Source organism: Cherax quadricarinatus, chromosome 43 (genome assembly GCF_038502225.1).
Source record: "Cherax quadricarinatus isolate ZL_2023a chromosome 43, ASM3850222v1, whole genome shotgun sequence".
Classification (NCBI taxonomy): Eukaryota; Metazoa; Arthropoda; class Malacostraca; order Decapoda; family Parastacidae; genus Cherax; species Cherax quadricarinatus.
Genome location: NC_091334.1, coordinates 13,108,093 through 13,120,490, shown reverse-complemented (window position 1 = coordinate 13,120,490; position 12,398 = coordinate 13,108,093). Strand labels below are relative to the sequence as shown.

General features: G+C 38.9%; 1 protein-coding gene across 4 annotated transcripts in view; it reads left to right on the top strand.

Moving 5' to 3' along the window:
• faf (ubiquitin carboxyl-terminal hydrolase-like faf) overlaps positions 1-12,398 on the top strand; it is a 264,269-nt gene that overhangs the window by 21,184 nt on the left and 230,687 nt on the right. For all 4 annotated transcript variants that reach the window (XM_070093596.1, XM_070093595.1, XM_070093594.1 and 1 more), the window contains exons 8-10: positions 1,502-1,640; positions 3,065-3,175; positions 11,647-11,793. In XM_070093596.1, coding sequence (XP_069949697.1) covers positions 1,502-1,640; positions 3,065-3,175; positions 11,647-11,793 — 397 coding nt within the window. The remainder of the gene's footprint in view (positions 1-1,501; positions 1,641-3,064; positions 3,176-11,646; positions 11,794-12,398) is intronic.

The window sequence follows — 12,398 nt, the reverse complement described above, 5'->3', positions numbered from 1 at the left end:
GAAAAATTGGATATCAAATTGGGGAGGAGGAGTATGGAAGAAGTGAATGTTTTCAGATACTTGGGAGTTGACGTGTCAGCGGATGGATTTATGAAGGATGAGGTTAATCATAGAATTGATGTGGGAAAAAAGGTGAGTGGTGCGTTGAGGTATATGTGGAGTCAAAAAACGTTATCTATGGAGGCAAAGACTGGAATGTATGAAAGTATAGTAGTACCAACACTCTTATGTGGGTGTGAAGCTTGGGTGGTAAATGCAGCAGCGAGGAGATTGAGGCAGTGGAGATGTCCTGTCTAAGGGCAATGTGTGGTGTAAATATGCAGAAAATTCAGAGTGTGGAAATTAGGAGAAGGTGTGGAGTTAATAAAAGCATTAGTCAGAGGGCAGAAGAGGGGTTGTTGAGGTGGTTTGGTCATTTAGAGAGAATGGATCAAAGTAGAATGACATGGAAAGCATATAAATCTATAGGGGAAGGAAGGCAGGGTAGGGGTCGTCCTCGAAAGGGTTGGAGAGAAGGGGTAAAGGAGGTTTTGTGGGCAAGGGGCTTGGACTTCCAGCAAGCGTGCGTGAGCATGTTAGATAGGAGTGATTGGAGACGAATGGTACTTGGGACCTGACAATCTGTTGGAGTGTGAGCAGGGTAATATTTAGTGAAGGGATTCAGGGAAACCGGTTATTTTCATTTAGTCGGACTTGAGTCTTGGAAATGGGAAGTACAATGCCTGCACTTTAAAGGAGGGGTTTGGAATATTAGCAGTTTGGAGGGATATGTTGTGTATCTTTATATGTGTATGCTTCTAAACTGTTGTATTCTGAGCACCTCTGCAAAAACAGTGATAATGTGCGAGTGTGGTGAAAGTGTTGAATGATGAAAGTATTTTCTTTTTGGGGATTTTCTTTCTTTTTTTTTTGGGTCACCCTGCCTTGGTGGGAGATGGCCGACTTGTTGAAAAAAAAAAAAAAAAGTCCACAGTCACTACAGTTTCTCCCTGGAACCCTCTTAATATTTGAAATACTACCTTAGATTATCATAATTTTTCTTTCCTGTAAGCTAGTTGATGATTCTATTTATTCACCAATTTATACTTTGCAACATATCAGTAGAAGATATTTTTCAAGAGGGCTTATAACATTTATGTTAAATTTTCTTTTCTAGCAAATACTAGGTCTGTTATTGAGTGTTTTTCCCACATGTTTGATAACCTTTAATGTGCTCATGTATTAAACAACATAACATTAAGGACTTCAGTTGACTATTTGTTTACCATTCCAGCCTCTTAGGTTATCCACACTTTCCATATAAATCAGATCCCTTATTGCTATGAATTTTCTCCCTTTTTGTAATCATATTTCTTTAAAAATAAAGTGAATTAGGGTCTATTAAGGGTATGTATGACATGAGGATTGAGTTCATTATCAGTGTGAAAACTATACTGTGTTGATACATATTTTTTTTTTTTTTTTTTACAGGAATAATGTATTTGGTTTGTTCTTATTTCAGGTTATTGCAAATCTCATCCTTCAATGGGAAGATGAATGCCTTGAATGAAGTAAACAAGGTGATTACTAATGTTTCTTATTATTCACATCGTCATGGACCTGTTGAAGAGGAGGAATGGTTGACTGCAGAGCGCATGGCGGTAAGGTTTCCAACTTCCCTTCTTGCTGGAAATAAATGGTATAAAATACCGACACAATGGAAATATAAACAAATATGCAGTATAATGTGATCCTTTATTGACTACGTTTTGCCCACACAGTGGGCTTTTTCAAGTCACAAACAGAACTACCTGGGGTGGAAGGAACGCGAGTATTTATAGTTAGGTTCAGAATGCTGAGGTCAGGTGGAGAATGCTGCATCTGATGATGTACCGAGTGGGGTTATAGAGTCTAAAATCCGACAACTTCAACCAGAATAGTGGCTTCTATAACATAGCTGAACCACTTGTCAAGAAGCTTCTTCATCGCTATCCCACATGAGAACACTGTAGAAGGTCTGCTCACAAACTTGTCCAATCTCCTTTCCAAGCTACCCAAGATTTTAGACTCTATAACCCCACTTGGTACATCATCAGATGCAGCATTCTCCACCTGACCTCAGCATTCTGAACCTGACTATAAATACTTGCGTTCCTTCCACCCCAGGTAGTTCTGTTTGTGACTTGAAAAAGCCCACTGTATGGGCGAAACGTAGTCAATAAAGGATCACATTATACTGCATGTGTGTTTATATTTCCACTTTCCCTTCTTGCTGTTTAGAAATTCTGAGTACAAAACACCAAAAACATTATTGACGTGAAAAATGTACTCAGACCTCGCCTGAATATGGAGTGGGGTGCAGAGAATACAACAAAGCTTGTACTTTTGCTAAAGTTTAAACCACACCAAAACGTTGCTTTTTTTTTTATTTCAGTAAAAAATTTACTCGACTGAGCTTAGTCTATTTTCTTTGAGTGGGGCTCTGGCTTTCTTTTGTTTCAATCCTCTTGTTGATGGCTGCAAATTTAAATTTTCTAACCATAGTTAAGCTTTGGTAAATCAAATCTAATTTGTTGAGTGTGAAATGTGCTTGTAAATCACAAGAGCCAAGAGTACTGACATACACATACTTGTATATACATGTACTTTAACAGGCTGGCCATCTCCCAATGAGGCAGGGTGACCTGCAAAAGAAGAAATGAAAGTTTTTCTTATTTTTACATTTAGTAATTTATACAGAAGATGTTACTAACACTTGCTCCTCGCAGTTGCCTCTTACAACACACACGGCTTGAGGAGGAAGGATTCTTCTCCACTTCCCCATGGAGAGACGTATGCATTCATTCATACTTGCATATACGTTCATGCATATACGTTCATGCATATACGTTCATGCATATACATTCATACATATACATTCATACATATACATTCATACATATACATTCATACATATACATTCATACATATACATTCATACATATACATTCATACATGCATACTGTACATTGCTTTTCAGAGGCAAATATTATATACCTGGCACAAATTAGATGTTTAAATTTATTAAGTATATTTCCTTTTACAGGAGTGGATCAAGGAGAACCGTGTGCTTCAGATAGTGCTTAGAGATTCCCTCCACCAACCACAATATGTTGAGAAGTTAGAAAAGATTATTCGCTTCATTATCAAGGAGAAAGTAAGTATAGTGCCCCTATGATACTTGAGTTAGCCAGATAATAAGCAATGTATGATTTGTGGTTCGTCTTGTCATTTTCTAAAGACAGGATATTGCATTTTACGACTTTCTTGACCACCTTCATATTGAAGTCTCCATTAATTTTTTAACATACAGTGGACCCCCGGTTTACGATCAGCTCCCAATGCGACCAACTAGGTAAGTGTATTTATGTAAGTGCGTTTGTATGTGTATGTTTGGGGGTCTGAAATGGACTAATCTAATTCACAATATTCCTTATGGGAACAAATTCGGTCAGTACTGGCACCTGAACATACTTCTGGAATGAAATAATATCGTAAACCGGGGGTCCACTGTACTGACTGTCTTCCACTGATGCAGGGTGACCCAATAAAAAAGAAACACTTTCACTATCACACTATCACTGTCTTTGGAGAGACGTCCAGATACGACAGTTTAGAAGTCACTCTAAACTGCAAATATCCCAAACCCCTCCTTTACAGTTCAAGCATTACACTTTGCACTTCCAGGCCTCAAGTCCGGTTAACTGGTTTTCAAGAATCCCTTCACAAAATATTACTTTGCTCATACTCCAACAGTTCATTGTCCCAAAAACCATTCGTCTCCATTGACTTCTGTCTAACACGCTCACATGTCTGCTGTATGTCCAAGCCCCTTGCACACAAAACCTCTTTTACCCCTTTCCTTCATCCTTTCCAAGGATGACCCCCAACCCCTTTGTTTTATAACCAGTTTATTTGGTGGTTCTGCAGAGCGAAGTTCAATGATAAACGTCTTCGGAGGCTTCTTACTTTATTTGAAAGTCGTGGTGGGTACACAGGCTTGTGTGTTTGTGCCCATGGCCCGGGAGGGAGAGAGGGAGTAGACTTGTTGACTGAGTCTGGGCCGCTGAGTGAGTGAGCGAGTGGGACCAACATCCCACTGACCTGGGCAGGCCTAGAGAGGGCAGCACCCGAGTGCTGCAAAATTTGAACTAAGCTGGCAGACAGCATAGGCTGTCTGTGCAGACAGTACAGGCTGTCTACATTTGCTCGGCCACTTACCTTGCGTCGTCCCGAAGTGACAATACTGGTGGTAAAAAAAAACTCTCTCTCTCTCGTAGGAACAGGGCACAGAACACAAAATAAAAAACATGTGTGTAAAACGAAAGCCTGTGATTGTTTTACATGATGGTAGGATTGCTGATGTCTTTTGTCTGTCTCATAAATATGCAAGATTACAGGTATGTCTTGCTACTTCTACTTACACTTAGGTCACACTACACATACATGTACACATTTATTTATACACACTCATCTGAGTTTTCTTTGATTTTATCTTAATAGTTCTTGGTCTTATTAATTTTCCTTTTATATCCATGGGGAAGTGGAATAAGAATCTTTCCTCCGTAAGCCATGCGTGTTGTAAAAGTCAACTAAAATGCCGGGAACAATGAGCTCGTAACCCTTTTTCCTGTAAAGATTACTAAAAAGAATAAGAAGAAGAAAATTGTCAAAGTGGGAAGTCTGAATGTGCATGGATGTTGTGCAGATGATAAGAAAGAGATGATTGTGGATGTTATGAATGAGAAGAAGCTGGATGTCCTGGCTTTAAGTGAAACAAAGCTGAAGGGGGTGGGAGAGTTTCAGTGGAGAGGAATAAATGGGATTAGGTCAGGGGTTTCAAATAGAGTTAGAGCTAAAGAAGGAGTAGCAATAAAGTTGAAGGATAAGCTATGGCAGGAAAAGAGGGACTATAAATGTATTAATTCAAGGATTATGTGGAGTAAAATAAAGATTGGATGTGAAAAGTGGGTTATAATAAGCGTGTATGCACCTGGAGAAGAGAGAAGTGTAGAGGAGAGAGAAAGGTTTTGGGAAATGTTAAGTGAATGCGTGGGGAGTTTTGAATCAAGTGTGAGAGTAATGGTGGTTGGGGATTTCAATGCTAAAGTGGGTAAAAATGTTATGGAAGGAGTAGTAGGTAAATTTGGGGTGCCAGGGGTAAATGTAAATGGGGAGCCTTTAATTGAGCTATGTGTAGAAAGAAATTTGGTAATAAGTAATACATATTTTATGAAAAAGAGGATAAATAAATATACAAGGTATGATGTAGCACGTAATGAAAGTAGTTTATTAGATTATGTATTGGTGGATAAAAGGTTGATGGGTAGGCTCCAGGATGTACATGTTTATAGAGGGGCAACTGATATATCAGATCATTATTTAGTTGTAGCTACAGTTAGAGTAAGAGGTAGATGGGAAAAGAGGAAGGTGGCAACAACAAGTAAGAGGGAGGTGAAAGTGTATAAACTAAGGGAGGAGGAAGTTCGGGTGAGATATAAGCGACTATTGGCAGAAAGGTGGGCTAGTGCAAAGATGAGTAGTGGGGGGGTTGAAGAGGGTTGGAATAGTTTTCAAAATGCAGTATTAGAATGTGGGGCAGAAGTTTGTGGTTATAGGAGGGTGGGGGCAGGAGGAAAGAGGAGTGATTGGTGGAATGATGAAGTAAAGGGTGTGATAAAGAGAAAAAGGTAGCTTACGGGAGGTTTTTACAAAGCAGAAGTGTTATAAGAAGAGCAGAGTATATGGAGAGTAAAAGAAAGGTAAAGAGAGTGGTGAGAGAGTGCAAAAGGAGAGCAGATGATAGAGTGGGAGAGGCACTATCAAGAAATTTTAATGAAAATAAGAAAAAATTTTGGAGTGAGTTAAACAAGTTAAGAAAGCCTAGGGAAAATATGGATTTGTCAGTTAAAAACAGAGTAGGGGAGTTAGTAGATGGGGAGATGGAGGTATTGGGTAGATGGCGAGAATATTTTGAGGAACTTTTAAATGTTAAGGAAGAAACAGAGGCAGTAATTTCATGCATTGGTCAGGGAGGTATACCATCTTTTAGGAGTGAAGAAGAGCAGAATGTAAGTGCGGGGGAGGTACGTGAGGCATTACGTAAAATGAAAGGGGGTAAAGCAGCTGGAACTGATGGGATCATGACAGAAATGTTAAAAGCAGGGGGGGGGGGGATATAGTGTTGGAGTGGTTGGTACTTTTGTTTAATAAATGTCTGAACGAGGGGAAGGTACCTAGGGATTGGCAGAGAGCATGTATAGTCCCTTTATATAAAGGGAAAGGGGACAAAAGAGACTGTAAAAATTATAGAGGAATAAGCTTACTGAGTATACCAGGAAAAGTGTACGGTAGGGTTATAATTGAAAGAATTAGAGGTAAGACAGAATGTAGGATTGCGGATGAGCAAGGAGGTTTCAGAGTGGGTAGGGGATGTGTAGATCAGGTGTTTACATTGAAGCATATATGTGAACAGTATTTAGATAAAGATAGGGAAGTTTTTATTGCATTTATGGATTTAGAAAAGGCATATGATAGAGTGGATAGAGGAGCAATGTGGAAGATGTTGCAAGTATATGGAATAGGTGGTAAGTTATTAAATGCTGTAAAGAGTTTTTATGAGGATAGTGAGGCTCAGGTTAGGGTGTGTAGAAGAGAGGGAGACTACTTCCCGGTAAAAGTAGGTCTTAGACAGGGATGTGTAATGTCACCATGGTTGTTTAATATATTTATAGATGGGGTTGTAAAGAAAGTAAATGCTAGGGTGTTTGGGAGAGGGGTGGGATTAAATTATGGGGAATCAAATTCAAAATGGGAATTGACAGTTACTTTTTGCTGATGATACTGTGCTTATGGGAGATTCTAAAGAAAAATTGCAAAGGTTAGTGGATGAGTTTGGGAATGTGTGTAAAGGTAGAAAGTTGAAAGTGAACATAGAAAAGAGTAAGGTGATGAGGGTGTCAAATGATTTAGATAAAGAAAAATTGGATATCAAATTGGGGAGGAGGAGTATGGAAGAAGTGAATGTTTTCAGATACTTGGGAGTTGACGTGTCGGCAGATGGATTTATGAAGGATGAGGTTAATCATAGAATTGATGAGGGAAAAATGGTGAGTGGTGCGTTGAGGTATATGTGGAGTCAAAAAACGTTATCTATGGAGGCAAAGAAGGGAATATATGAAAGTATAGTAGTACCAACACACTTATATGGGTGTGAAGCTTGGGTGGTAAATGCAGCAGCGAGGAGACGGTTGGAGGCAGTGGAGATGTACTGTTTAAGGGCAATGTGTGGTGTAAATATTATGCAGAAAATTCAGAGTGTGGAAATTAGGAGAAGGTGTGGAGTTAATAAAAGTATTAGTCAGAGGGCAGAAGAGGGGTTGTTGAGGTGGTTTGGTCATTTAGAGAGAATGGATCAAAGTAGAATGACATGGAAAGCATATAAATCTATAGGGGAAGGAAGGCTGGGTAGGGGTCGTCCTCGAAAGGGTTGGAGAGAGGGGGTAAAGGAGGTTTTGTGGGTAAGGGGCTTGGACTTCCAGCAAGCGTGCGTGAGCGTGTTAGATAGGAGTGAATGGAGACGAATGGTACTTGGGACCTGACGATCTGTTGGAGTGTGAGCAGGGTAATATTTAGTGAAGGGATTCAGGGAAACCGGTTATTTTCATATAGTCGGACTTGAGTCCTGGAAATGGGAAGTACAATGCCTGCACTTTAACCCTTTCAGGGTCCAAGGCCCAAATCTGGAGTCACGCACCAGTGTCCAAGAATTTAAAAAAAAAAATTTGTTATTTTTTCTTATGAAATCGTAGAGAATCTTTTTGTGAAGGTAATAAAACAAAAAGTACGAAATTTGGTGGAAAATTGACGAAATTATGCTCTCGCGAATTTTGATGTGTCAGCGATATTTACGAATCGGCGATTTTGCCGACTTTGACTCCCATTTTAGGCCAATTACATTATTCTAATCAACCAAATTCTTAGCTATTTCACTAGTATTACTTCTATTCTATCGATTGAGCACAAGAAATCGCCAAGTCAACTGTTTCAACTACAAAATAAAGTGATCGGAAATTGTTAATTTTGACAATTTAACACAAAGTTCAAAATATTCCAATTTCAAAATAGGGTCCAGAATAAACAATGTAGGCATTCCTGGCACTAAACTAACATTTCCTCTGTTCATTAGTTATGTTTTGAGGCTTTACAAATAAATTCCATTTTGATTTTTTATTCACATAATGAATTTTTATTCACACCAAAAAATAGAAGATTTACTGTTATGCAATACTGTAATAATTGTATAAATATCATCACCATATTTGTGAATGTATATTAGACCCACCAGCTGACGTGTATTAGACGTGTGAGGTCGTTTGTTTACTCTTGAATATCGGCAAAAATTTAACATTTCCGCTATTTTGAGCTCAGTTTCAAGCCATTTCCAGTGCTAAAACCAATCAAAATCATCTCTATTTCTGTAATATGTCTTCCATTCTATCAAATGAGACCAAGAAATTGCAAATACAACTATAAAAACATACGAAAAACACTGCAAAGTTGCTGTTTTAATAAAAAAATCGTGATTTCAGTTTTTTTTCTCTCATACACAGTGTGCTGTAGGATCTGTTTTATGTGGTGCACACATACCACATAGATGTATTCTCTCATATCTAGGCCCAAATGTACCACTCACAGTTTATCAGAGTGAGCTGAGCTCATGGCGTAGATCTACGGTTTGGACACTCACCGTAAAGCCGTAGATCTACGGGACGGACCCTGAAAGGGTTAAAGGAGGGGTTTGGGATATTGGCAGTTTGGAGGGATATGTTGTGTATCTTTATATGTATATGCTTCTAAGCTGTTGTATTCTGAGCACCTCTGCAAAAGCAGTGATGATGTGTGAGTGTGGTGAAAGTGTTGAATGATGATGAAAGTATTTTCTTTTTGGGGATTTTCTTTCTTTTTTGGGTCACCCTGCCTCGGTGGGAGACGACCGACTTGTTGAAAAAAAAAAAAAAAGTGTAGAAAGAGGTTTGGTAATAAGTGAAATGGAGGATATGTAAGTATAAAAGATAGGATATAGCACATAATGAAAATAGTTTTAGATTATGTATTGGTGGATGAAAGGTTGATGGGTAGGCTTTAGGATGTACATGTTTATAGAGGGGCAATGGGTATATTGGATTATTATCTTGTTGTAGCTACAGTTTATCTAGATTAAGAGGTAGGTGGGACAAAAGGAAAATGGCAACAGTAAGTAAGTGAGAGGTGAAAGTTAATAAACTAAGGGAGCAAGAAGTTAGGGTAAGATAATTAGCAGAAAGGTGGGCTAGTGCAAGTATGGGTAGTGGGGGGGGGGGGGGGGGGTGAATAGAGAGGGGATAGTTTTAAAAATGTATTATTAGAATGTGGGGCAGATGTTTGTGGCTATAGGAGAGTGGGTGCAGGAGAAAAGAGGAGTGCTTGGTGGACTGAAATAAAAGAGAAAAGGGTAACTTATGAGAGGTTTTTACAAAGCAGAAGTGATATATGAAGGGCATTGTATATGGAGTGTAAAAGAAAGGTAAAGAGAGTGGTGAGAATGCTAAAGGAGAGCAAATGATAGTGAGAGGCACTGTCAAGAAATTTTGCTGAGAATAAGTATGTACAGTCCCTAAAGGCAAAGGAGACAAAAAGAGAATGCAAAAATTATAGAGGAAGAAGTCTGTTGACTATATCTGGTAAAGTGTTTGGTAGTTATTATTGAAAGAATTAAGAGTAAGATAAAGAGTAGAATAGCAGATGAACAAGGAGGCTTTAGGAAGGGTAGAGGGTGTGTAGACCAAGTGTTTACAGTGAAACATGTAGGTGAACAGTATTTAGATAATGGTAAAGAGGTTTTTGTGGCATTTATGGCTTTGGAAAAGGTGTATGACACGGTGGATAGGGGGGCACTGTGGCAGATGTTGCAAATGTATGGAATAGGAGGTAGGTTATTGAAAACAGTGAAAAGCTTTTACAATGATAGTGAGGTTCAGGTTAGAGTATGTAGCAGGGAGGGAGATTATTTCCCAGTAAAAGTAGGCCTTAGACAAGGATGTGTGATATCACCATGGTTCAATATATTTAAAGATGAGGTTGTAAGAGAAGCGAATGCTTGGGTGTTGGCAAGAGGTTTGAAGTTAAAAGATAAAGAATCTAACACAAAGTGGGAGTTGTCACAGTTGCTCTTTGCTGATGACACTGTGCTTTTGGGAGAGACTGAAGAGAAGCTGCAAAGGTTGGTGGATAAGTTTGGCAGGGTATGTAAAAGAAGAAAATTGAAAGTGAATATAGGAAAGAGTAAGATGATGAGGATAACAAAAAAAATTAAGTAACAAAAGATTGGACATCAGGTTGGAGGGGGAGAGTCTGGGCGAGGTGAATGTATTCAGATAGTATTTAGGAGTGGACGTGTCAGCAGATGGGTCTATGAGAGATGAGGCGAATCATAGAATTGATGAGGGGAAAAGGGTGAATGGTGCACTTAGGAGTCTGTGGAGACAAAACTTTGTCCATGGAAGCGAAGAAGAGAACATATGAGAGTATAGTTATACCACTGCTCTTATATGGGTGTGAAGCATGGGTGGTGAATGTTGCAACAAGGAGAAGGCTGGAGGCAGTGGAGATGTCATGTCTGAGGGCAATGTGCGGTGTGAATATAATGCAGAGAATTCGTAGTTTGGAAATTAGGAGAAGATGCGGGATTACCAAAACTATTATCCAGAGGGCTGATGAGGGGTTGAGGTGGTTTGGATATGTAGAGAGGATGGAACAAAATAGAATGACTTCAAAAGTGTATAAATCTGTAGTGGGGGGAAGGTGGGGTAGAGGTCGGCCTAGGAAAGGTTGGAGGGGGGGGGGGGGTAAAGGAGGTTTTGTGTGCGAGGGGCTTGGACTTCCAGCAAGCATGTGTGAGCATGTTAGACAGGAGCGAATGGAGACAAATGGTTTTTAGAACTTGACTTGCTGTTGAAATGTGAGCAGGGTAATATTTATGAAGGAATTCAGGGAAACTGGCAGGCTTGACTCAAGTCCTGGAGATGGGAAGTACAATGCCTGCACTTTTAAGGAGGGGTTTGGGATATTGGCAGGTTGGAGGGACATCTGAGCTGTCATTTCTGAGCGCCTCTGCAAAGACAATGATTGTGTGTGAGTGATGGTGAAAGTGTTGAATGATGAAAGTTTTTTCTGTCTTTTTGGGTCACCCTGTCTCAGTGGGAGATGGCTGTCTTGTTGATTTTTTTTTTTTGTTTGACATTGAGCATTCACTGGCTTAACCTATGAAATTATTCAACAATGGATGTTACATATTTTTATATATGCTTCTAAACTGTTGTATCTGGGTGCCTCTGCAAAGACAGTGATTATGTATGAGTGAGGTGAAAGTGTTGAATAATGATGAAAGTATTTTTTTGGGGGGGATTTTCTTTTTGGGTCACCCTGCCTCAGTGGGAGATGACCAGCTTGTTGAAAAAAAAGATGATGTAATTATTTTGTTTGGCTTTAATATCAGTTAATTTCAAAAGGTTCATTGAGCACAAACATTTAAGAACCACTTTCCAAACCTTACTTATATTGCATTGAGCTTATTATATTTCTTTACAGGCTTTAACGTTGGAGGATTTAGATGATGTTTGGGCAGCACAACATGGAAAGCATGAGGCCATTGTTAAAAATGTTCATGACCTCTTGGCCAAACTTGCTTGGGATTTTTCCCCTGAACAACTTGACCACCTATTTGGCTGTTTTCAAGTAAGTTTCCAGTTTTGACTATTATTTGCAGCTCATGTTGAAGTCTATTACCTCACCCTTTACTGGATGTCATATGTATTTTTGAACTATGGGGTCTGTAATATGTCAGTGTCCATTTATTTAATTTCTTTATTACATTGAAGCATTTTTGGATATCTTTTAGTAACACTTGTAGGTCAAATTTCTTAGAATGTCCTGATCTCAGATCACCAGAACCATTATCATGCATAAATATGCATTTAAATTTTTAAGGTGTGTATAGCAGTTGCTCACATATAACCACTTCAAATTGTCAAGTTACTAGTGTGGAATAGGGCTCCATTTTGAAGTTGCCTTTTAGAGAATAGTGTTTTTTTTTGTTTTTTTTTGACACTGACTCGAGATAGTAAAACAAAAATGCAATCCTGTACTAGTAAAGTAAAACAAAAATGCAATCCTGTACTAGTAAAGTTTCTGTATGTTTGATCATTATATGAAATGGCCGAGGTATTACTGTGAACATGTGCTATTAGGATGGCATTAGTTTTCCGTGTTGTGTATGAAAAAGATGCGGAAAAGTTTGGTGTATTTCTCTTACCATCCACATTGAAAAGTGTGGAAAAGTG